The sequence below is a fragment of the Mirounga angustirostris genome, unplaced genomic scaffold (assembly GCF_029215605.1).
Source record: "Mirounga angustirostris isolate CCGP_5_RB_7025 unplaced genomic scaffold, mMirAng1.0.hap1 SCAF_10, whole genome shotgun sequence".
Classification (NCBI taxonomy): domain Eukaryota; kingdom Metazoa; phylum Chordata; class Mammalia; order Carnivora; family Phocidae; genus Mirounga; species Mirounga angustirostris.
Genome location: NW_026991718.1, coordinates 19,659,591 through 19,686,262, shown reverse-complemented (window position 1 = coordinate 19,686,262; position 26,672 = coordinate 19,659,591). Strand labels below are relative to the sequence as shown.

At 47.6% G+C, this 26,672-nt stretch overlaps 1 protein-coding gene across 4 annotated transcripts in view; it reads right to left on the bottom strand.

Moving 5' to 3' along the window:
• Window positions 1-26,672, bottom strand: part of EFR3B (EFR3 homolog B) — an 86,942-nt gene that overhangs the window by 41,003 nt on the left and 19,267 nt on the right. For 3 of the 4 annotated variants that reach the window (XM_045884205.3, XM_045884206.3, XM_045884208.3), the window contains exons 2-4: window positions 10,713-10,789; window positions 9,337-9,464; window positions 217-367 (exon numbers count right to left, since the gene is read on the bottom strand). In XM_045884205.3, the coding sequence (XP_045740161.1) occupies window positions 217-367; window positions 9,337-9,464; window positions 10,713-10,789 (356 nt within the window). The remainder of the gene's footprint in view (window positions 1-216; window positions 368-9,336; window positions 9,465-10,712; window positions 10,790-26,672) is intronic. The other variant, XM_064571945.1, reaches the window with a different exon arrangement.

Below are 26,672 nucleotides of genomic sequence, written 5' to 3'. Positions count from 1 at the left end.
AAATTTATTTTGTTTGTTATATATTTATTTAAGTTAAAAAACCAGATAGCCCTTTATTCATGCAAAGATGGACACGAAGATAAGAGGTGAGTTATACTTAGGGTCAGAATCCAAATAAGAATGGATTATAGCAAGGCTGACCCAGACGTCCTCCACGCCCACCCCCACCCCCATCCTCCCCAGCCCCCACTCCCCAGCCCCCAGGTGGCTCCTTACTGAGTTGGTGCCAAGGATCTGCAGGTTGGGCTTCTCCGACTCCAGCAGCTTGGCCACCATCTTGAGGAAACTCTCCACGAAGAGGTTGATGCTCTGGCAATGGCAGGCCATGAGCAACTGGTCCAGGGCCTCCATGGCAATGCACACGTACCTGGGGAAAGCAATACCGTCACTGGGTCTCACGCCCGTTCCACCCTCATTGCATGACTGGGACAATTAGCATAGTGACCACCTGGCCAGCATCTGGGTGATGTCTGGACAGCCATTCCGACTAGTGCCCACTCCAGCCCAGCACCAAGAATCAGCAGGAACCAGCCTGGAGACCAGCTCTCCCTAGCCACTCATTCTACAGATGAAGAACATAAGGACAGACTAGGTGTACCATCTCATGAGTAGATACAAGCAGAAAGGATTGATGCTCAGAAGAGCAAATTCTGAACCCAAACCCAGTGAGATCAAAGAATTACTCGATCTGAGGTCAAGTATTTGTTGAGCACCCACGGGGGACATTCTCTGTCTTAGTGCAGGGGTGTAAGGAGGAAGAAGGCCTTCAACTCAAGGAGCCTAGAGTTAGATGGACAAGATAAAAACACAGATATCCTCTGTAAAGATGTCTGTAAAGGGAAGATAAGAAACACCACAAGAAAATCATGGAGGATTTCCCACAGAGTTCCAAAGAAGGAGAGAGATGGTTCTAGTGGGGAGAAAGAGAGAACTTTAGGAAGAACGTTTATGAAGAATCTGAGATGGGCCTGAGGACCAATCAACTGCAAAGGTTAAGGAATATAAAACCTGCAGGTATTGCATTTGAAGACCTTGGAAGTCCTATGATCATCACACAATATGGTTGATGGTATTACCATATTTAAGCGACACATACCATACCTAGGAAGCATCTGTACCTCGCGGAGGATAAGATAAACACGGAATAAAATTATTATTTTTTCCTAATGAAGATGATTCTGAGGCCCTAACTACTTATTCCTTCTAAAGTCTAAAACCTGAGTGAATACCTTCAGAAACCAGAAATATGCAGCACCCAATGACGAGCGTACTAGATAGGTCAGCTCATCCCATTCCTCGACAACTAAATAAAAACTTCTTCATATTTTGAGCTAAACCCTAATAACTTTGTCCTTTATTCACAATTCTACTTTAGGGAGCAGTAAAAAACAGGGCTACACCTTCTACCTGCCTGTCCTTCAACCACTTGAAAAGAGCAATCCCATTTTTCTTGCTCTTCTCTTCTCCATGCTAAAAATACCCAATCCTTCCCAAACTAGCCTTCGCAGGACAACCCCTGATGATCCTGGCTGGTGGTTGTCTTCTTCAATGGCTCTCTTGAATCCCAAGAAAAAATGCCACGAATCAAATTCCTACTGAGAATTAGGAGTGCATGTCTGAGCCCAAACCCGACATGTGTTCCATGGTGGCCACACGAGCATGTGATCAGGTGAGGCACACCAAGAAGGGTACATGCCCCACTTAACAAGGCACTTGCACACTAAAGAAAACAGAGTAGGGGTGCCTGGATGTCTCAGTCGGTTGAGCATCTGACTCTTGATTTCAGTTCAGCTCATGATCTCAGGGTTGTGAGATCGAGCCCCGCGTTGGGCTCCGTGCTGTGTGGGCAGCCTGCTTAAGATTCTCTCTCTCCCTCTGCCTCTGCCCCTCCCCCCACTCTCTGTCTAAAGAAAAAGAAAGAAAGAAAAAGAAAACAGAGTAGATGTTCATTAGAAAAGGTTATTGCTTAACTTCTAATGAAGAAGCTGCTACAAATCTGTCCAACGTCATTCTAGTTGAAATCTTTGTAATTTTCTTTAGGGAGTTAGGTGTCTAAGGCAGAATGCTAGACGTCTCCCCTGGAATCTCTTTCCCTCCTTTTCCCTCGTAATTTGGAATTTTAGGGGGGCTTGTGGCTGCTCAAGGGGATCAGTTCCCAGACCCTCTTGCTGCTAGCTGAGGCCACGTGACTAAAATGTTGCCATTAAAATGAGGGAAAGTTAGGTGAACAACGTTGGCGTCACTGGCTTAGAAGACAGGATTGGCCTCCGTGTCCTCTCTTCCCCTCTTCCTGAGGTTGAGGAGTGGTAACAACTGGAGTCCCAGGCATGGAAGTCCCTGGACGACCCTCACGGTGCAGGGCCCACATCGCCAGGCTGGAGCAAAACCCCTTCCATATGGCTGGAGCCACGGTATTTTTACACAAATAACCCAGATACATAATAATCAGGCTTAGGAGCACTTTGGAAACCCAGTGGTGCAAATAAAAGCGAATCCTGAGCAATCCAAAGCAAATCAGCGACCGACCTCATAGGAAGGTGAAGAAGAGCTGGAAGGGATTCTATCCTGTGACGGGGAGAGCATCACAAGACTCCATGGACTCGTGAATGCGCTCCCGTGCCCATTCCAGGGTGTCGATCCTTCTACTTGTTAAGCCAAACCATGTGGACTAGAAGAGTCCTTCTTGATACACAGAAATGCAGGACAGGTCAAGTGGGCAGAGAACTCCCAAACCTAACAGAGGTGCTGAGGAATCAGGTTAATGCCTCCAAGTCAAAAGCAAGTAGCAAAACACCCGTCTTAAAGCTTATGGTAGAGCTGTCAGCGCAAGCTTTTAAAGTGTGAAAGCTGCCTGATGCTAGAAAGCCAGGTTAGTACGCCAGACATATAATAAAGAATGAATTAAAGGATTTGTTCTCCTTTATGCCTCCGTCCCAATCATAAACATCTTTGAATGGTAGGCAGATATTTGAAAAGCCTTTGATTAGCTAGTTGCTTTATCTTCTTTTTTATTTTTTTAATTATTTATTTATTTATTTTTTAAAAGATTTTATTTATTTATTTGAGACAGAGAGAATGAGAAAGAGAGAGCACATGAGAGGGGGGAGGGTCAGAGGCAGAAGCAGGCTCCCTGCCGAGCAGGGAGCCCGATGCGGGACTCAATCCAGGGACTCCAGGATCATGACCTGAGCCAAAGGCAGTCGCTTAACCAACTGAGCCACCCAGGCGCCCCTTATCTTCTTTTTTAAAACAAAGTTTGGTTAAATGAAAAGAAATAGATAAAAGCTATGACTACAAGGTGCTTTCTGGAGGTACCACGAGGCCACAAGCCAAGGCTGCACGATGCCTCCTGGGGCAGCTGTTGGGTCTCAGGCATCGTGTGTCCAAACCGCCTCGCATCTGAGCCAGCTTTGCAAATCCAAACCTACAAAGTAACAGCAGTCATGGCGTCCCCTCAATGTTCTTTTTTTAAAGACATCAGATACCATTTCTTAGGTACCCTTGAGCTAACTTTTATACTGAGCAATCATAAGGAAAACAGCCTCCCTGCTCTGAAATTTTCCTATCCATTTTAATTTTTATTTTTTTAAAGATTTTATTTGTTTATTTGACAGAGAGAGACATAGTGAGAGCAGGAACACAAGCAGGGGGAGTGGGAGAGGGAAAGCAGGCTTCCTGCAGAGCAGGGAGGCCGATGTGGGGGCTCGATCCCAGGACCCTGGGATCATGACCTGAGCCGAAGGCAGACGCTTAATGACTGAGCCACCAAGGCGCCCCTTCCTATCCATTTTTAAAAAATGTTTGGTGAACTGAGTCTACTATTATTAAATTATTACTTAATATTATTAAGCACTATTAAATAGTCATCTCTGGGCATGTTTACAAAGGGATCAAGTCATGCTCTTATCTACAGAATGTCTTTCAAATACAAAGCCAGCCTTGGGTCTCTGAGCTCCTGGAGCAAACAGGAGCCACCCCAGTCCCCGCTGGGGTGGGGGTGGGGATGAGTGGGGGGTGGTGCTGGCCTTGCTCTTCAGAGGCCATCAGCGTCACAGTCCAGGAAACCTGGACTGCTTGGGGGGCAGCCTGGCTGGGGCCCTTCCAAAGGAGACACACTTTCCTTGCACACAAACCGGGCCACATTCGGGCAACCAAACACAGCGGGTGGGAAACGGGGGCAGACAGAGTAAGATTCTCTTCTCTCATGAATCATCCCCAGCATCTTATGTATGAAGGGCTTCAACCTTAGTTCACAGAGTTTAAATGAGGGAAAGGAAGAGGTGGGGTGGGGTTTGGCAAGAGAAGAAACTAGAAGACTTCCCAAATTCCAGAGTTTAGATCGCTGCTTTTTCCTTTTCCTGTAAAAAAAAAATCCCCAAAAATCCTAATAAGGAAAAACCATCTTTTGCTAACAAAATGACTGAATGAATAAAAAAATAAAATAAAGGGCGCCTGGGTGGCTCAGTTGGTTAAGCGACTGCCTTCGGCTCAGGTCATGATCCTGGAGTCCGGGATCGAGTCCCGCATCGGGCTCCCTGCTCAGCAGGGAGTCTGCTTCTCCCTCCCCCGCTCCCCCCTCTTGTGCTCTCTCACTCTCTCTCTCTCAAATAAATAAATAAAATCTTTAAAAAAAATAAAAATAAAATAAATAAAATAAAATAAAAAGCAATTGGCTACTAATCAGGAGTGGAAATTTTGATGGGAAGTGAAAATTATGGTAGAAAGAGACACTGAAAAGTCAAGAAGTTTAAGGCCTACTTCTTTGAATATGCTATTCTTTCTTCCCCATGTTGGGCCCCAATACTAAGGATGGAAGGATTGTAATTATGAACTTGAATTTTTCCAAGTATCTTAGAAGGTTAGATGCTCTCTGTGTTGGTCCTACCTTACCATAACCTTCCCGGGTAGATCCTGTAGTTGGGCCCATACTCTCAAGGAAAATAGAGTGTGGGCTTCTCAGGATGATGGCTGCTCAACAGTACCACAGCCAGACGGGTTGGTCTCAGCAGAAATCTGATCTGGCCTCCGTGTCCTGGAAAGAGTCCAGTGTAGTAATAGGTCTGGGAAACTGAGCTGGCCTGAGTACTAGGAGCAGGATGAGGGGGAAGGGCAAGAGCAGGTACAGACGACAGCAGCAGGTGACAACCAAGGGTTGGATGTCTTCGTAGGGGTTCCCAGCAGGTGAGGAAGGCAGAACCCAAGGAATCTGGGATAGAATCAGGTTCACGGGCAGCAACCGACACCAGGAGAGGACACCTGACAGGTGATAACAACAGGAGCTCAGGGACAATGGCCAAGGCAGGAGGAGAGTTATAACAACTGAGGAAAATACACAGGGAATGGGGCAAGAAGTGTCTCCTATTGAAGTCTAGAATAGGCAGCTGGTTCTGCTTGAACACCTTGTGCTCAGTCAAGAGGCCCTGAGCTCCAGGAAAGGAGGAGCAGGTGTATAGAGCTTGGGAACAGGGCAGGTTGGAGAGGAAAGGCTAAGTCAGAGATGAAGACCAGCAGGCTGGAGAGCGGGGACAGCTTTAGCAAGCCCAGTCACTGCCCAAGAATCACTCAAAGGTCAGTTGCCTTGACAAAGAACCTCTTATTCTAGGCAGTTGGAATGTACTTGGTCAGCCCCACTCCTGGACAGAAACTTCTGGGAACTCAGAAGTAGGGGCTGACCTCAGCTGAGGGAGGGGAAGAATGAACCTCCTTTTCTAGTAGGAATCTGCAATATCTCTGCCTGCAGGTTCAGCACCGTCCTCCAACCACGTTCAGGCTCCTTCTGGGAAATGTGTGTCTCTTAGGAGTCCTGCCAAATCAGCTCTGGGGCCACGCACCTCAAGGAGTAGCCCATCCTTCTTTGGCTTGGGCATCTCTACCCTCCAGGGCTCCAGGCACTGGGGAACCTGACAGAATCCAATCCAGCACTCTGTATGTGGTCAGAGCTCCGTGGTCACTGCCAACCGACCCTGAGTCTCACGAAGCACTCTCAGTAACTCCCTTGCTCCCCAGTGTCTAAGGTGTTCTAGCAGTTGGGCTGAACTGGAAGGAAAATGTACAAAGAAGGAGAAAAATAGGAGGAAATCTCACTTTTTGCTGCTTCGCACATCTCTGCCCAACATAGTTCGCGTCAATGAACAGTACCTCGGAATTCACACCTTAGCCTCTCTCTGTCCACATTTGGTTATCATTCCTGATGCTAAACACAGATAAAGGCCAACCCCCAAGTTCATGTCCATATAATCAAACCGTAAATACAGACACCTGCATGATGACAGGGGGACACAGCCCCTCAGACTTGTCTGCATGCGAATATTTTGCGCTTCCAAAGCTGCCATCAGGAACTTACTAATGACAAGGAAGATCATAATGATGTGCATAGCACTGCGCAGGGCAAGATGGGGTGGGCAAGGACAGAGAATAGGAGATCAGATCTAACAGACTTTTCTTCTCCAAATGTTTATGATTAAAGCTTCCAGTGAGGCCTTCAAGGCTTTAAATACTTAGATGCTGCGAGGACTATTTTTAACAGAATGATACCAATTTTGAATTGCAGTTCTAAGGGCAGTGGAATGATCCTAATTGGCCTGTTAGCTATAGGACATTTTTATTGAGAGAACCATCACTGCAGAGAGGGCAGATAAAATTAGTATTAAATGTTTAATGTTATTGCTAGCATATTAGTTTTAGGTTCAATCTAGGATGAAGTCATTTTTACTTGCTTGAGCATGCTTTACAATATGTCAAGGCGATTTATATAATCAGCACGTACAGTATATTTGTACCCTCTTTATCGAGCATGTAACTTAATTTTATTTTATAAAATGATGATAGAAATGTATTGTTTCCAGTCTTGCTATTACTCCTAGGGATGGCTTGATTTCAGATTCGCGGGTGGGTCCTGCAGAGGTGGGAGGTCTATACCTTATCAGCACAATGCAAACCTTTTCACTCCAGTGCTCTCTCTGGCTTCCTCACCAGGAGGAAGGGAGCTTGGCAGGTGGTAGGGCTGCTGGGCCATGCCAGGGGCCCATGATGGGGATTGAGGGGAGATAGCACTGCCCCAGAGGCGTGAGGCTCAGAGAGCCAGGGGGTCCGTCTGGAGTGGATCTAGAGTAGGCACGGCAGGTGAGGCGGGCATGGCTGGGGGAGGCGGGCATGGCTGGGGGAGCCTGACGAGTTAGGGGCAGGTTGTAGGAGTCAAGCTGAGGAGCTTGGATTTTATTCTAAAGGAGCCAGATCTGTGTTCTGAAGGTCATAGCTAGCAGTACTCGTCTGAGAGGACCAGAACAGGAGAGACGAAGCAGGGAGAAAATTTCTAATGTTGACATAATCTGGAGTCTGCTGCAGGATAAAGGAAGAAGCAGAGGAAATTACAGGATGGATGTATGGAGAACAGAAGCAACAGGACTTGGGAACAATTGCCCTAGGTCTACCCCGCCCTCCGCCCCATCAGCAATGCCGCCAAGGATGCCTTTGGGTTCTCTTATATTCAGCTTTGCTCCAAACTGGGGTGTGGGTAGGGCAGCAAACGCAGCAGGCCCGCACACACAAAAACCCAACCACACGGCTCAAAAAATGAGCACTCTTAGCATTTATGGCATATTTGTTTTTACTATATTTTCTAGGCATCGATATTTGTTGTTTATTTTTTAACTTGATTGTAAAACACTGCATATGTAATTACATATTCTATTTTTCATTTACTTAAGGCATTTCCATTATTATGGGGAAAGCATGTTTATAAAGATACTTTCTATTGAATAGATAACATTTCACCAAGTGAGAAACATCGTAATTCACTAAACTATTTTCCTCTTATTGGACATTAATTTCCACTATTTCATTATTATAAAAAAGACCATAATGAACATCTCTGTGTGTAAAGCTAGTTTATATTTAAGATTGATTTCTTGGGATAGAAATGTAGAAAAAGAATTTACTGGATCAAAGGGCATAAATGTTTTTGAAGACTTGACTTATATTTCAAAATCATGGTCTAAAAAGGTTCAATCAATTTGCACTTATTCTAGAAAAGTATGAAACCGCCCCTCATGTTGCCATTCCTTGGTTAGTACTAGAAATACTTTTTTTTTATCAGTTTGCTAAGTGAAGATGGTATCTTAGTATTTCAAGCCACATCTTTATAAGTTTATTGACTATCATTATTTCTCCTTCCTCTTTCTGTGAGTTGGTTATTTGGGGCCCTGGCTTCACAGTTTTTAGTGACTCAGTTTCCCCACTCCAGCCCCCACCATTTGTCATATGCTACTAATAGATGAGTTTGAATCTTTTGTCTTATTCTTTCAAAACACTTATTTTGGTTGTCTTTTAAATTTTGATGGCTTCTTTTTTGACGTCAAAATATTTAAATTTTCAAACAGTTAAATCCATTGATCCGTCATCTTCATTTAAGATTTCTTTTCTTTACTAAACATAGCAAGTCCTTTCCTCTCAGATTGATAAATATTTCATTTATGTGCATTTTTAATGGACAAATTACCCCTAACCTTGCCTTCTCACTAGAATGTAGATGGTTCCTCCCTCCTTTTTTTGTTTAATATTTATTGTTCGATTTTTTTTTTTTAATTAGAGAGAGAGGTGGGTGGAGCAGAGGGAGAGGGAGAGAGAGAATCCCAAGCAGGCTCCGTGTCCAGCCCGGAGCATGACGTGAGGCTAGATCTCACGACCCTGAGATCATGACCTGAGCTGAAATCAAGAGTCGGACACTTAACCGACTGAGCCACCCAGGTGCCCCCTCTTCCTTGCTTTTTAAGACTGTAAGTTGCTTGGTTTGATGAGAATAATGGCAGATTCTGGACTAGACCAACCTTTCTTTTTTTTTTTTAAGATTTTTTAAATTTATTCATTTGAGACACAGAGATACAGAGAGAGAGAGAACATGAGCAGGGGGAGAAGCAGAGGGAGAGGGAGAAGCAAGCTCCCCGCTGAGCAGGGAGCCCAATGCGGGGCTTGATCCCAGGACCCTGGGATCATGACCTGAGCCGAAGGCAGACACTTAACCATCTGAGCCACAGGCACCCCTAGACCAACTTTTCAAGGCCCTAGACTGTGGGTGAGGGCTTCTGGATAGACACACGAGGGGAAAATGGATGCTAAAAGAGGTGCTCCTAGGAAGCCAACATCCCCTTCTTCCTGCATCTTGGCAATGGCCTCAAATTTTACCTGCCACTGGAAGAAGCTCCCTCAGGCCCAGTCTCCCTTCTCCCTGTCTGTTCAATGACTAAGTCTACTATCATTTTCATAAAAGGACCCTACGTTTTGCCCTAAAAATATAACATCACTTCTGAAAGTATCTCTCTCACTTTCTCACACTCTTACCCATATCGATGACGACCCACATCACGGATGAGCCTCTCAGAGAGGTAGGCGCCAATTCGGTCCAGCTTCTCTGGAGCTGAGAGGGCGTAGAAGGTCAGCTTCTCCATGTTGGTCTTCACCAGGCCATCCTGTAAAAGACAGGCCATCATATCTCACCGTGACCATTCCATGGCTAGAAGGGTTCAAGTCTAAAGCTAAATAATATGTCAATTTAATCATCATTTTGCAGAGTGCCATTATGTATGTGACAAACCCCCCATGTGGGGTTAGGGATACAGAGATGATTAAAACATGGTTCCTGCCTCCAGGAACACACAGCTTAGCTCAGAGTGTGCCAGCTATAAATTAGAATGCTGGTATAAATGTATATATTATGTATGTATGTATGTGGATACATGTGTACATGTATATATACATGAGTGTATATATGCACATGTGTATACGTGTGTGTGCGTGTGTGTGTGTGTGTGTGTGTGAATGACAAAGCTTCACTGAAAGCAACTCAGAATTAAAATGTGCTGGATATCCGGCACCAAGACATGAACAGGAAGAGAAGGCAGCTCAGCAGCAATTAGGGAATTCTCCAGAGGATGCTGGAAACGTGGCCTTCAACTGTCCATCAAGAAGACATCATTGATTTCCAGAGAGCAAGTCAAGAATATCAGATCCTGACATTTCCAAAATCACACAACCCGTAATGCAGCCTGAGCGGGGAGTGGCGGCCGGGAAGCCGAGAAGCCAGGCCTCCTGCGTGCACATACCCAGACACCTGGCAGATGCCAGAGGGAGCCACAGAGAAGACCCGGGCTCCTGAGCCAAAACCCGAGAAGGGCAGTGCTCACACGAAACAGCAGGGAAAGAGTACCATCAAGAGAGTTAGCAGTTCGGGCGCCTGGGTGGCTCAGTTGGTTAAGCGACTGCCTTCGGCTCAGGTCATGATCCTGGAGTCCCTGGATCAAGTCCCGCATCGGGCTCCCTGCTCAGCGGGGAGCCTGCTTCTCCCTCTGACCCTCCCCTCTCTCATGTGCTCTCTCTCTCTCATTCTCTCTGTCTCAAATAAATAAATAAAATCTTAAAAAAAAAAAAAAAAGAGAGCAGTTCTAGGAACCATCGCTCAGAGAGACCCGGGGGAGAAAGATGTCGCAGTGGTACGGCAAAGGCCCACAGTGTGCCAAAACCAACTTCCCGAGCCCCCTGCACATCCTGACTCCAGACAGATCCAAATCTCCGCAGCCTGCAGGCCCCTGGCTGCCTCTCCCCACTGACCGGAGTTTGAGTGGGCCCACGGGTGAGGGGCCCGGGAGCTCCGCCTTCCCCTTGCCGCCCTGGACGGGGTGAGACGGTGGGAGGTGATGCCGGGCGGCGGTGTGACCCACCTCGGGATCCTCCGGGAAGATGTTGTCGACCAACCTTTTGTACCTGGGGCGTAGAGCTCCACAGCAACCACATACACCTAGGACAGCAAGAAGAAAACCCTGTGAGCGAGGCCTCCCAGGCAGGCTGGGGGGACCTGGGAACCAGGCCAAGGTGGCTCGTAAGGAACCAAACCCAGGCCGGGAAGCAGAAAGATCCCTCCCCCCGAGTGCCCTGGGGTGGCCGCCTCCCACCCCTTGTCCGCATCCCACACCTCTGCCCCTGGTGCTTGGTGTCCTTTGCGGGGGGTCAAGCACGGCGATGTGTGTGTGAGCATGAAGCCAGGCCGTGGAGGGGCACTTTGAGGGCTGGGGGCTCACCTAAAGGTCAGGTGCTACCCCTGGGGACACACACACACACACACACACACACACACACACACACTCTCGGGCGCAGGACTATAAACCTGCCTCCTGCAGCCCAAGAACCTCCCCCCCAACCCTGTGTCCTGGGAAGACGGACACAGCTTGAGGGGTGCTTATTCCTCCTACCCCCCACTGACACCCCACTTCTTTTATTCTCCGCTCCTCAATCTCCTCTACCATCCCGTCCCCTGGGGCCTTTTCCGTTATAGAATGTTATGTGAAATGATGATAAATTAACATTACCATGAATTATTAACATTTGGAAATGCATCTTTAATGCAGGGTGATGGGGGTGTTTTAGGGTGGGGCGGGGCCCCCCCACCCCACGAAGTGTCCACCAGCCTGTGGCAAACCAAGAGACTGAGAGCCATGTGGTGCATTTTTAGAAAGCTGAGTCTATTCCATGGAGAAGGCGGTCTCACAGGACCGCTTTGTCTCTGGGTTCTGTGACATGTTGGTGTTAGGAAATCAGTGATCATAGAACAAACCTTGGGGAAATAAAAAGCTGACTCTTGTAAGTCCCACCATAAAGACTGTCAGCGGACAGAGAACACGGAACCGTCTGGGATCCGATGCTGTTCCACCTTCCTCCCGCCTCAGGGATCCCTCCTTCCTCATCCCAGCCGCACCCCTCCCTGCCCGGTGCGGGGGAGTGGGCACTGTGGGGAGGAGCCAAGGGGAGGGCAGGGAAGGGCCTGGGCAAGTCCACCCCCCCAAAATAATTGCTCCCTCATTCTCCCAATTAATGCTTAATTCTGCTTGTACAAACTCTCCAGCTGAAAGGCAAATGCCCCGTGGAAGGATCAAGCCTATGGGTCATTTGGAAAAGAATGACTTACTTTAGTGGGAATTACTTGAATCACACAAAGAGCTTTACAGCTGAGCTGCGGAGAAAAGCGGCTCTCTGGGACTTTTGATTGGGAGGGGGTGCGGGACAGCAGTGCCAGGAGGAAGAAGGAGCGGTGATTTGGACCTCGGGGTGACTCCAGTTCAAGGGAACAGGTGCTCTCTTGGAGAAGCCAAGGGGCACGCCGAAGGAGGACAGGATATCAGGTAACTGATTCATGTCACCCCTCGCCCGCCTCGCGGGCAGCTGTGCGTCTCTAGCCTCCCACCTGCGGGGCATGAGGAGGGCTGCAGAGCCAGGCCCTCCGGGTTCAGTCTCTCTGGGTTGGCCTGGCATCTCCTCATCGCCTCCCTGCCCACGCTGGGCAGGGGGTGTCGGGCTCTGGACGCCAGCCAGGGCTAGTGCTCCTGATGGAACAGCGCCCAGGGGTGGCGTTCTCTGTCTCGGGCCTCCCAGCCTGGGATTTAAACCCATCCTCCTTCCCCCTTCGGCCACCCTGCCCGCTGCCCGGTGCAGCCGTCAGCACGCTTCTGCCCAAGATGCCCAGGGGACGTGCCCTACACTCTCCCGGCAGCCTCCTTCAGCACTGTCCCCAGACCAGGAGCACCGGCCATTTGTGTTGTAAGGGAGTGAGGAAAGAGCATCACAGAGAAGCTGGTACTGCAAAGCCCCAGTGCCAGGCCCTTCCTCAAACATTTCTGAGAGGCCTAGGAGGCAGGGCCTGCACGGGACAGAGGCCAAGCTCCTGGTTGTTAGAAACTCAAGACTTGTCAAGAAAGCACAAGCCCATTTTGGGTGCTCAGGGCAGAAAGCTCTGTGCAGGGGCACTGAGGGGGCTGGGGGCTCCTGGTGCTACCAGTGGGGACGTGAGCCGCCTCCCAGAGGCAGCAGGCCCGGCTGTATCTCAGTCTAGGGACGCTGGCTCGGTTTCTTCCCAGTAAAACCAGGGAGCCTGTTGGTCTCCTGCTCCCATGTCTCTAGAAGGAGTGTGCCTCAGGCGTCCCTTCTGCCCCAGTGCCTCCTTCTCTAGCCCACAGGCCTCTCCCTGGAACTCGCCTCTCCCAGCAGAGGCCGCAAGGAGCCACCGGGCAGGGCCCCGGTGAGAACCAGTCACATTCAAGGCCCCAGGGCACCGGTGAGAGGTAAGAAGGCCCGAAGAACAAGAGAGGAATCTGCAAAGTTGCCATTGTTTTCGGGTCCTTCCTGACTTGCGTCCTGCGGCCTCTTCCTGGTCTGTTCTTCCTTTCCGACCTCCTCAGACCCCTTGAGGGCTTGTGAGGCAGAGTGGTCAACAGCATGGCTTTCTTTTCTTTCTTTCTTTCTTTTTAAAAAGATTTTATTTATTTATTTGAGAGAGAGAGAGAGAGAGAATGAGAGAGATAGAGAGCATATGCGTGCAGGAGCAGGGGGAGGGCAGAGGGAGAAGCAGACTCCCCGCTGAGCGCAGAGCCTGCCGCAGGACTCGACCCCAGGACCCTGAGACCATGACCTGGGGGGAAGGCAGACGCTTAACCGACTGAGCCCTCCAGGCGCCCCACAGCATGGCTTCTCGTTAAACCCCAGCACTGCCACTTCCCAGATGTGTGACCCTGGGCAAGTAACGACACAGTGTTTGTGAGGGTCCTGGGCTCATGGCACAAGGCCGTTAGGAGGTCAAAGTGAGTTGCTGGCTGCAAAGCCCTTGAAGCGGGGCGGGGCCTGGTAGCTCCCAGTGAAGGCTCACTGGTGGTGTACCCCCCCTGCATTTCCCAGGCCCGAGCAGCCACACCCCTGCCTAGCTGCCAGCGACTCTGTGCTGGCTGGCACATCTTAGCGGGGCTTTCCGCACTGACCACTTGCTTGGCGACAGCAACCAAGGCCGGTGCACATCCAAAGGCCTGAGCACTGAGACTCAAGGCACGCTCCTTCAGATCAAACCTCACTGACCTGTGGGTCTGAAACATGTACCGCTTGCCTGAGGCAGCTCGAGGCACGTGCAAACTACCATACCTGACCTCCCCCTCCAGGGACTACCCAGCACCTTCCCGAAGCCAGTGTCCCCAGACCGTCTTGCCTCTGCAAACCCCAATGCAGATGTGACACGCCAGACGCTCCCACAGCAGAGCGGAGTCAGCTGCTGACGAGATAAAGCGAGAGCGTCGCTGCAGAGAATCCCCAGGACTGGCCCTCGGAAGGTCGGTCACCGGCACAGCACTTGTCGTGTGTTGAGACAGGGAAACAGAAGGGACCCCATGAGAGAAAAAGCTGTTCTTTTTCCTTTGCTTCTTTTGGGGCTCTATTCCTTTTAGGACCTGCACCCCCACTCCACTTTAGACATGCCTTGTGAGGTAAACAGCATATGTCCTCCTTGTAAGGGACAAGGAGCTAATGGATTTCTCTAGAATAGATAACATCTAAGGAAGGACCAGGTGAGAATGACCAGAGGAAGCTATCATCTGCGTGTTCCAGACCACTGTCAAGGCCCCCTGGCTCCAAGGAGTAACACCTGGGTCCTCATCTCTGTTCTAACCAGTTCCTGGATGCCTGAGAGGACAAGTACATGAGACCACTGTCCTTAGCAAAAACCTGCAGACCCCGCAGAAAAACAGATTCCTGCTCCTTTCCTTTCCAAGTCTCCTGGATGGTCCATCTGTAGCTGCTTTTTCTCTTCAATAAACTCTGCTTTCGCCTCCCGCTGGCTCGTCCCAGCCTGCCAGCGTCACTGTGGTGGAAGCAAAGGTGAACTTCAATGAACTCACGAGTCTGTGGGGCTAGAGGGGGGGCCTCTGGAGAACAGGGCTGCATTCCCCAAACCATGTTCCGTGGAACATTGGTTTTGAGATGCTGAGAAGCACCCCTCAGGAAAAGGGTCTAAGGACAAATCAGTATATGAAACTGCACATGCCAAATCTCCCGATTTCAGATTCACAGTACAAATTAGCATATTAAAGCCACTGGAAAGTCATAAGGTAAAGGAACCTGTTGAAATTTGGTCAGACCAACATCTCCTCATTTTTTTTTTTGCAATTACAAATATCACCATGATGAATACTTTTAATATTCTTTTTCCAAGGCATATGCAGTGCCTACCATAATGGGATAGAAAGGTATACAATGCTATAAACATAGTACGTTGGAAACGGTGCTAATTTTAGAGTCAGAAAAGTACTGGGTTCAAGTCCTGATTCTGTTGCTTTGAACTCTGAGTTCAAGTCCCAGTTCTGCCATTTTATCTTTGAGACTGTTTCCTCATCAAGACAATAAGAGGAAAAGATTTTCCCTAAGATACAATGCTGTGACTGAAGTCCTAGAATTCGCCGCAGATTCCAGAAAGGAAGAGACCACCTAGAGTTCTGATGGTTGGGGCCAGGGCTTCTCAGAAGAGAAGAGACAAGATGTGGGGTAGGATTCACACAGGTGAAAAACACAGTGGGTGCTTTCGTCTTCATGTGCCTGGCACAGTGCTAAAACACTGTACTAGTGTTAACTTGTTAAATCTTTACAACAACCCCATGGGGTGGTCCTATTTTATCGCCATTTTACAGACGGGGAGACTGAGGCATTCAAAGGTTAAGTTACCTGCCTAAAGTGGCCCCGCTGATAAGTGGCAGACCAGGATTTGAACCCCAAAAATCCAGGGACCATGATGTTAATTACTATACCAGGGAGGGGAGGGGTTGGCACTATCATGGAGCTGGGAGAGCCAAGAACTTATACGGAAAGAGAAGAACCACCAAGGCAGTGCATCCTGACGGGAATCAGAATACGTCACCCCAAAATATGCCTCTTTGACATGAAAATTATTTTGAACTGAAGGCAATCAAGAAGCAGCAAACGTAGAAAAACCTCCCCCTTTTCTGCATAAAGGTAGAAATGCAGAGAAGGCACCAGAGGAATCCGCAAACAAACTTTATTAAGCTAACCCATATCTTCCCAGTTACTTCTTCACCATTTACCACCTCTAGCCCAGACCCCTTTGTCTTGTCAATTCTTCACAAGTTTCTTGTGTCTTTGCCTAAAAGGTATGAAAGCTTCCTGCTCTGGCCTCATCTTAGGGTCTCCTTCTGTTGTGAAGGCCCCCAGGTTCCTGTAAAACTTCAAATCCGTGTGTGTTTGTCCCATTAATCTTTGTCAGTTTCATTTTCAGACCCAGCCCTAAGAGGGTCAAGGAACACTTTTTTCTCCCCTAAAATCTCAAACTGTAAAGGGCACAGGAGTCATCTGGGGAATCCCCTAAAATGCAGATTCTGGTTCAGCCCGCAGGGATGGGGCCTGAACCCCTGCATCCCTGCCATGCTCCCAGGTGCCACCGCCCCTGGTCCACGGACCGCACTGGGAGTGTGGGGTACCAGAGCGCAGTGGTTAAGCATTTGGGCTCAGGGGTCAGACGGGCTTAGGTTGAAATCCCAGCTCTTCCCATTTCTGACTGTCTGACCTTGAATAACTTACTTAACCTATAACCAAGTTTCCTCCCATGAAAAATGAAGATGGTGATGGCTCTTTGCCAGGAGGCCATGGTGTGGATTAAGTGATAACTCAGCCCCCTGCCTCCTCTCTCTTCCTCAACTTGCTTGAAGGGAAGACACGGGAGGCCAGGCTGGGCCAGCCTGAGAACAGCTTCAAGCAACAGGCCGGACAGTTTAGGTTTTGCCAGGGCTACCAGGGAGCTCTGGGAGCCTCGTGAGCAGGGGGTGACAGTGATGATCAACCTGGGGGTGGCATGCAAGACTGGACTCAGAGATTTAAGGCAGAGATAAGTGAGTGAATCCCCCAAGGTCGGGGGTAAATGCCTGAAGTGAGGGATGCCATCCGGATGGGAGCGGAAGGGGCAGAATTCACAAGACTGGAGTGGTTCTGTGGGAAGGAAAGGAGGAGGGTACCAAGTAGGACTGTGGGCTTTCCGGTACAATGATGGAGGACCAGCAACACCCTCGGCTGAACGGGGGAAGACAGGGATGGCTGGGGCCAGGGGATTGGGGACATCAGGTGGGATTGTCCAGCAGGCAGTCAATGAGGAGGGCAAGGGCTTGCAAGGGAGACCAAGGCTGGAGCTCTGAGGCTCGTCAACCCAGACACGAGTGATCAACAGTGCTATGAGACAGGACCTGATTGCTCAGGGCAAATGGGCAGGGACAGCAAAAGGCAGAGCCCCCGAAGACGGCTGCCTTGTGCCTTTCCCTCTGCTATTTTCTTCCTGTTTTCCCTTCCCACTTCTTTTCTGTAAAGCATTTCACCTTTTCCTCATTTCTCTCCCCTTCCTTAAGGCCCTCCAACTAAGGCATTTGGGGCCTTCAGGCTGCTTACATTGGTCCTAGAAACATGTCTTTATTAGCACCCTGCTAAAAATCAAAATTCCCTGTCTCAGTGATCTGATTATCTAATTCACAAGATGCTAGTAGCTGATAAACAGTCTTCCAGAGGGCATATGCTTCTTTTAAAAAAAACCTCTAAAGTCAAACAAAATAATCTCTAACAGTAGAATCTTGAAGGCATGGGGCAGGGTAGGGTGTTTGTATGAGGGCAACCAGTATACAGGTGTCTGTAAACTGATCTGCTGTGTTGGACTCTGGAGTTTTTTTGTTTGTTTTTTAACCCTTTACATACCCAGTTTTAAGGAAAATCAGCTAGAGAAACAAAATTAACAGGCCTCTTCTTTTGGAGAAGAAGTATAGAAAAAGTTAATCATTTTTTGTTTGTTTTTAAGCAACCACAAGGTGACTTTCAGGAGAGGATGGGGTGGACAACCATGAAGTCATATAGCTGACCCTATCCTGATTGGAGGAAAGAAACACAAGAACGGATCATTGAGGAAAATAAACCTAACACGATTATTTACCATCTTATCTGCTCCCGGTTAGAAAGGGACCAGTCATATAACTAAAGAGATTTTTTTTTTTTTTAAATCTCAGCCAGAGGGCAGAAAGCCTTGAACAGCACTCTGCACTTCCTGGGTAAGTAATCAGAGCCAAAAGCAGAAGATAAAAGTCTCCTCTCTGATAAGGGAGATGTCTGGCAAGGGTTGGTCAGGACCCCTGGCCTCTGGGTGCCAAAGCAGCTCCAGAAATGATAGGAACCCACAGGCACCACTAGAAAGCCTCCAACCAGGAGAAGGTGAATTCAAAGCAGCCACAACCCAACCAGGGATAAAAAAACCCCAAAGAACAGAAGACATTTAAAAGAATTTGAAAACAGTTCATTGCCTCAGGAGAGTCAGTGATACAGTTTTGTATATTTCTTTAATCCTGCTACTGATGGTACTTATTCCTCATGTGAGTACATGGAAGTAGGTGGAGTTTAACTCACAGCCATGTGCCTGTAAAAGTACCTTTTAAATTCTGAGCCATTTTATTTCTAAGGCAGAAGTACTCTCCGCCAGGGCTCTCTCTTACTCTCCAGGGATTGCGTCTAGCAGATCCAACCACAGGATGCTAAATTTATTATGGATCCTTCTCTGTCACTAGGACCTGTCTTGCCTAATATTTTTATACCTATTTTTTTAAAGATTGCATTTATTTATTTATTAGAGAAAGAGTGTGCACAAAGAGGGGTAGAAGGGGAGGGAGAGGGAGAGAATCTTTTTTTTTTTTTTTTGATTTAAAAATTTTTTTAAAATTAACATATAATGTATTATTTGTTTCAGGGGTACAGGTCTGTGATTCATCAGTCTTATATAATACCCAGTGCTCATTACAACACATACCCTCCCCAGTGTCCATCACCCAGTTACTCTATCCCCCCACCCCCTCCCCTTCAGCAACCCTCAGTTTGTTTCCTGTGATTAAGAGACTCTTATGGTTTGTCTCCTTCTCTGGTTTCACCTAAAAGGGAGAGAATCTTAAGCAGACTCCACGTTGAGCACAGAGCCCCACGTGGGGCTTGATCTCACTACCCTGAGATCATGGCCTGAGCTGAAACCAAGATTCGGCACTTAACGGATGGAGCCACCCAGGCGCCCCTATACCTATTTTAAGAAAGTGAGGGAAAAGTGATATAGCCAACTTCACCAGCTATGTAACTGTACTGGTTACCGAAAAATCACATCAGTAGGGATTAGCAGTGTGCAATGACAGGATTTCAGTGGCCTTCTTGAACTTGAAAACTCTAAGAATGGTTAGACCTGCCTCAGAGGCCCCCTGCCCCTCCTGCCATCTCCCTATGGCTCTTTCTGCCCCAATTGCACAAGCCATATTGCACGACCCTGACTTGGGGCCCTTGTACTTAATAGCTCCCCATCTGGAACATTCTTCCTATTTCCTCTGGGCTCCCCCACTTTTTCCTCTTAAGGTCTCTGCCCAAAATATCACCTAACCAGTGAGAACTTCCCTGACCCCATTCTCCTTTAATTTTCTGCCCCTGACTCATTCTTCTTCACAATACTTTTTTTTTTTTTTAACCAATTGACACACTTCATATGTGTCTACACCCTGGCTCCCCCACTTGCAGGTGGGTACCTCGGGAGCAAGAACCTTGCCTGTTTGTCCCTGCTGAATCCCAGAGTCTGGACAGGGTCTAGCCTTTGAGGGAGGGAGTCGATGGCCATACATATTTGCTGAATGAAGAATGAGCGTGTGACTGGGCAGAAAAGGAATCACGAATTTCATAGTCAGTAAGGGGACAACAAAAGAACAGAGGTCTAAGAGGGCCTCGGGGAAATGTGCCCGTTGGAGAAGCGCTGACTCCAGCCCATCTTCTGGGGTCGCCACCCCCTGTGCCTCACTGGAGCCAAGCTCCCTCCAGGTGGGCAGGGGTGAGGTGGGGAGGGGGTGCTTTGGATGGTGGGTGGCCTGGGTTCAGGGTACCTTCTGCCCTGCCCCTGTGGCACGCTGGCCTCTGGCCTGCCAGCCCTGGCATGACCTGTGGCTGAGGCCCTGACTGCTCATCAGAATCACCCCTGAGTCTCAGGAGGGGCCCGAGGCTCTCCTCTGCGATTCTGGTGTGCGGCCAGGGGGAGAAGCACTAGCCCAGTTCTCGGCATGTGGTGGCAGATCTCACAGCTGCTGGCAGCCTCTGGGGACTCTCTGGGGAGTCCAGCCTCTGGGGACAGCCTCTGGGGACCCCTCACCTTGTCTGCCAGCAGCATCTGTGTCCCTGAGACTCCTACACTCTGCAGCCTGTTTCTCCTTTGCTCGCTTGCCTGATGATGTTTCCTCCACTGATCTGTCCCCTGGATAGGAGCTACCCACTAACCAGGGCAATGGGTGGTCTGAAGCAAACAAACAGAAAATCTCAAATGCCATAAACACATCACTCTTTTCAACATCCAGGGCCCTTGCTCCAAATTCCCCATTAACACATCCCCTGTCAGATGCCCTGAGATACAATGTTCATTCCTTTGGAGTCCTTCCTGTCCTTCATCGCTGCCCCAACTTCTTGTGGGCTGATCTTTAATATCTCAAGAAAATACCAGGGTTTACCACCTACTCTATGCTTAGCACTACAACAAGCACTTGACAAATATTTAATATAATACTCAGAACAACCCTGTAAGGTACGTACTATTATTCTCATTTTACGATAAGGAGCAGGATCAGCTGGGTTAAGTGCCCTGCCTCAGGTAACACAGCATGTGACTTTCTACCATGAGGCTCCTCGAATTCTCCCATCACTTTCCCAAAAATATATCCTCAGCAATTCCTCAGGTTCATCCCGTGCTGTCTTTGGCCATCGCCACTATGCTAGGATGCCTGCCGGACACCTGATATCCAGTCCTTGTAAATGCCCCTTGGCCAGTCTCCTTGCTTCAGGTCATTCTCTGTGTCGTTTTGAGGCAAATCTATGTTTGCTTTGGTTTGCTTCACAGCCAGTTAGTGTGGCTAACTCATTAAATGTCAACCTTCAACTTAGTATTCAACATGGGGTGGCCCATCAAGGTGGCGGTGTGGGGGGGTGCGTGCTCCATCTTCATGTCCTCCCCCCACCATAGGGGGGCCCCTCGCCCATGCTCTCCTCCTGGGACTGCTGGCCCAGCAGCCAGAGGCCACATCAGCTGTGACAAGAGAGGGAGGTCTGAAGAGGAGCGGATGGGGAGGCACTTGGTTATAGAGAGTCCTGCACCTGCTGATGAGAGGGTGTTTGGGTGACAAGGACTGTGCAGAAGCTGAAGATGATGAAGGGGCAGGAATATCAGAACCTCGGACAGAACCAGAACCTTGAAATCATCATTTTGGGTGGGTCCTGGCACCTGCTGGGTCTTCCTGGAAAGACCTCCATTAATAACAACCCCGGCGCTAGGCATGACCTTCTGCTCTCCACCTGTATTCTTGTACTGTCTCACACACTCTTCTATCACCGCTTGCTCGGGCTAAGTGATCTCAGTGGCTCATATTTTCTTCCCCCCAGATAAACTGTAAATTCCTCAGGTCTCTTTCCTCTGACCTCAGTACAGTATCCTGAGCCCAGCAGGACCGGAGGAAAGCTGCTATGACGTGTGATGCCTTTGATCAGCGTGAGACCCAGTAAAGTCACCTCCTCTCCTGGCCCTTAGTTTCCTTTTTATAAACATCAGCTTCATTATCCCCATTCACCAAGACCAATGCCTTTTTGCTCAAAATAGTTCATATTTATTTTCTTAGCTTTACAGTCCCCTTGTAAAGGCAAGGCCTGGACTTGGTCATCCTTACCAAAGCAAACTAATTCTATTTGAGCAATTTACAATAAAATTTATCCCCGGGCTGACAGCACAGACACCCCTTCTAGATGAATTGGAGGAAGCAGAACAAAGTTTGGAGAGCAAGGGGCGTCAGACTCAAGTGCCTCCGGAGAGGGCCCGGCCTGGGTCCAGTTGATGCTAACTGACCCAGCACATTGCACAGTACTTGCTGGGTGGGGTAGGGAAGAGGAGGAAGTTTAAAATACATAGTTTCTGCCATCAAGGAACTTCCTCTCTAGTTGGGACCGACACATATTTAAAGTTGATGATGTGTCACAATGAGACAAAGGAGTCCATAAGCCTGAAGAAATCTCTGGGAGTTCAGTGAGTCCAGGAAGGCTTCCTGGAAGAGGCAAGACCTGAGCTGGATCTGTAGGGCTGGAGAGAGCTGGTAAGTGCAGGTGAATCCACAGAAGGAAAAGTCAACAGGTCTTCAAAGGGGAAAAATGTAAGAAAACCAAAAACATGCCATCTTCTCTTTTTCCTTTCTTTCTTGTTTCTGATTTTAAAAGGGATCCATGCTCACGTGTGTACATTTGTAAAATAGGAATAAATAAAAATGAATGTGAACATCACATAATCACACTCTTTGTGATTATTAAAATTTTAGTGAACTCGTGGTCAGTATTCATTGGCTCGCAGATGCTGTATTAGACAGCACAGAGATAATGGAACCTTTCCATCATCACAGAAAGTTCTATTAAGCAGCACTACATTAGTATATTTTCATACTGCCTTTTCTCAGATCAGTTCATCTGTTTTAGAGAACGTGGATATCTTAATTTGATGGGTCATAATGTTCCATGAAAATTCTTGAAGATACAATTGTATGTTCTTTTTATTTTTCACAAGTTAATTCTTGCTCTGCTCATTTCTTTTTCAATTCCCTATAAAGTTTGTTGTTTCCAAAAAAAAAAAAAAAAACTAGTGTATCTGTTTCCGTGTTTGTGCATATTTTTAAATATAAGCATAAAATTGGGATCAAACAGTATAGTGTTAAAACCTTTCTTCTTTTTCTACTGTATCTACCTTCCCACTAAATATTTTCCAGAACCTCATTTTCATAGCTACTCTACTCTACCTTTTGACCAGACTCTCATTTATTTAGTCATTTCTCCCTGTTGTTTCTAATTTTTCATTATCCTGAATGATGCGGCGATTTGCCCTTGGTAATTAAAGCTGGGAATGGTGCAGGGAGAGCCTGGTTTAGTTTTATTGGGGGTCAGGAAATCAAATGGTAACCTGTGGCTGCCGGACTCGTGGCACAGGACAGGGGGGTGCCTGTGGGGGCCAGCACCTGTCTCTTGCTGTCCAGGAAGATTCGGGAACAAAGGGACCAAGAGGATGCGCTGATGAAAATGAGCTTCAGGAAGGAGGCAGGGTCCAAGCTTCCAGATGGATTTTATTGGGAGTGGAATTAAATAGCAAATGAATTGTCCCTGGGGAGACAGTTTGGGCCAGACCATGTCTGACAAACCAGTAGCTGTCAGCAGCCTGACCTTTCCGAGCCCCTCATGTTTCCAACACGCTCACTGCTTTCCGGCCAATCTTGGTTAATCTGATTGCCACCTTAATTGAGGATGGGGATAAAAAAAAAAAAAAAGGAAATGTGTCCAATTGATTTCATGTCAAGGCTTCCATTCTTTACTAAATGTAAGCTTCCCTGGGTTTTGCTATCACTCTTCAAGTGAGAAATTCATTAAAATAAACAGAATGTGGGACGCATGGGTGGCTCAGTCGGTTGAGTGTCAGACTCTTGATGTTGGCTCAGGTCATGATCTCAGGATCCTGAGATCAAGCCCCCGGGTCAGGCTTCATGCTGGGCATGGAGCCTGCTTAAGATTCTCTCTCTCCCTCTGCCCTTCCTCCTCCCATACTCCCACGGCTCACACTCTCTCCCTCTATCTCTTTCAAAGAAAAAAGAAATAACTAAAAATAAACAGAATGTTTTTCTATTCTTTGTCTCTTAGAACCACTGACAGTGGGAAAAATTTATCCCAACTATTTTCAGGAGCCAGACAGCCCAGATTCCAACCCCAGTTCCAGGTCTCATCAACTGTGCATGCTTAGGTAAGGTATTCAAGCTCTCTGTGCCTCCGGCTACTCATCTGCAAAATGGGCATAACAGAATCACTTCATAGGTTTGCAGTGAAGATGGGCTGAGTTAACACAAGTGAAGTTCTGAGAAGTCTTCCTAGCATATAATAAGCACTCAGAAACTATTAGCTATTATCGTCATTAATATTGCTCCCATAATGATTATTAAAATCTCTTTCCCAGCTTATGAGAGAGAAGGCAAGGCAGAATAAGATGGAATTTCAGAGCAAGAATTATTTTTATACTTGGAGTGTGAAGTAAAGCACAGACAACTGTTTAGAGATTTAAATCCACATACACAGAGCACGATTGTGGAGGTAATAAGAGATGGGATGGAAAAGTAATTTTGAGAGGAGACTAAATTTGAACACGATTTAAAAGAGAAGGATTCCATTGAGTTGTGAGAAAAGGAGGGCTTTCCATGTATCTAGAGGGTAGAAAGGATACACTGGCATTTCCTGAGTGCCTATGATATCATGTGCCTAGGTTAAACACTTCACAGTTAAACAAGAATTCCATGAGGTTAGTATTGTCACTTTTCAGAGGAGAAAACCAAAGCTCAGAGAGATTAATTAATTTGACCGAGACCACACAGGGAGCAAGGAACAGAGTCAGGAACAGAGCAAGAGAGGCCCTCTGACTTCAGAAGAGTGGTGTGCATAAAGATTTGAAGTGAAAGGCAAGTGTATGCAGAAAATGTGCTCAGGTAGAAAAGGATAATTTCCAACATGGATTTTTTTTTTTTTTTAAGTTATACGTAACTGATGATAAAATCTGAACCAGCTCTATAGATTGTACCAATGTCAGTTTCCTGGTATTGATGCTCAGTGATAGTTACTACAAGAAGCAAACATTTGGGGTGGTAGAGGAAGAGTTCACAGGTGCTCCCGGTTCATTTCTTTGCAACTATCCTTGAACACATTTTTCAAAATAAGAAGTTTTTTTAAAGTTGGCATATAACAAAGGCAAAGGCACTTGCTTTGCGTGGAGGTGGTAACTGGCAGAGGACCTTGACATAGGACTCTGGTCTGCTCCCAGTGGCACAAGACCAATGTCACGCCAGAGCCTCTCCCACTGCCCCTTTGAATGACCAGCCAGCCCCATCCTAGCTTGGCTACCACTGGAAGGAGAAATAGCCTTGTCAACACATACATGGAGCACCTATTATGGGCTCCCATCGTGCCAAAGGCCACCTGGGTATACAAGGTGCTAACAAGACACAGGTCTGGTTTTCAGGGCTCTAACAGTCTCTTTGGAGAGAAAGGCACAACCGATAAATAAAATGTAAGCCAGCCTGGGTGGACTGAGTTTTCTCAAGCAAATTTGCATGTGTTCTAGCAATTCAGAGAAGACTGAATTAGGCTGGATCGGTTAAGGAAGATTAACTCACTGGGGGAGGTAGAATTTAGGCAGAGCCTTGAAGGATGTGGGCCTACCAGGTACTCACTCCGAATAGAAATTGTGTCATAACATAGCTACCGTTTTGTATTTATAGCATACAAAGAACATGCTTTGGAATTAAGCAAAACCAGGACTACAAACTATGTGATCTCAGACAGGTCATCCAAGCCCTCTGCTGGTTTCCTTGTCTGCGGGAGATGAACAAAACACCTAGCAGGAGCTGATACGCCGTAGGTGTTCCATAAATGTGAGCTGTCTGGTCCCCGTATTTCATAAGCATTTTTCCTGTTGCTGAATTGTCATCATAACCATCATTATGAAGGTGACTTAAAATCCCAGTGAGGAGATCTCTAATCATTTTGCTGAACTTTTCCATATTATTTGACATTTATCTTGTTTACATGTCATGCTATCAAAAATAATGTTAGAATGAGTGTGTATACATTGCAGCTTTTTTTCATTTTCTGGATTATTTCCTTGGGACAGATTTCCAGAAATTGAGAAAGTATCTCGTAGGTGAGGGGGAGTTATCTGAGGGTTTGCTGAAAAGCAGGTATGAGAGGGTGAGAATCGTGTACTGGGAAGACCAACAAGAGTAATCTGGGATGGTTGACTCTGAGTTTGGAGAGAATGGAAGAAGGGAGGCCATCGAGAAAAGGAGCAGGAACCAAGGCTTAGGACAAGAAGGGCCAGAGTCAGGGTGAGGGAGAAAGAGAAGAGAGAGAAAGGGCCCGATGGGCCACAGCCTGAGCAAGAACAGCCCACGGCCCGGGCTGACGACAGAGATGGAGGCTGAAGCCCAGCGCTTGCAACTAGTGACCAAAATAGGGACCCCCACCCCCAATGGCGCCTCACTAGCCACACTGGTCCTGGAGATGGGTGAGAAACTCGGCCACAGCTTCAGTTAGCACGTCAGAGTGATATACGCGAGATGTGGCATCGGCCATGACAAGGAAGGTGAATTGAGGCCAGAGTCTGAACACTGTCCAGTAAAATCAATGCATCGAAAGCTGATAAAAATCTGGAGGGAAAACAATGGAGAGGAGCCTTGTGTTTTCCTGATGTCTGCTAATCACCGGCACAGGATACACGCTCACCACGATGTTTGTAAACAAAGGAACTTGGAGTGAAACGTAGCCAGCTGGCTGGAATGTATTCGAAGAAGTAACTTAAGTGCAAGCTTAAGCCTCACTGGCATAATTTTGAAGACTCGGTGACAACCTGGAAACATTTTAGGATGGGGTGTTTAATGAGAAAGGTATATGCTAACGTGTGTCCAGGGCATGGCCTGCACTAGGAAAAATTAAGTCCAGACAGGAGATGTGCAGGAAAGGAAACAGCTTGACCTGTTGGGGGTATCAAACCAGAGCGAACTTTCTCCTTTGTTTTCATGCCCAGGCACACGGGATATTTGCATTCTTTCCCCCAGTTCTGCTTGCCTGCAAGCCCGATTAGCAGGCTCCGTTCCCTCCGAGATGCTGCTCGCTTCCCTGTTCTCACTTCCGTTCCTTTCTCCTTTCCTGGTTCTTGGTTGGACGATGGCCTGTTCCCTCTCTTGGCTGTGGAGGGGTGATTTCCAAATTAT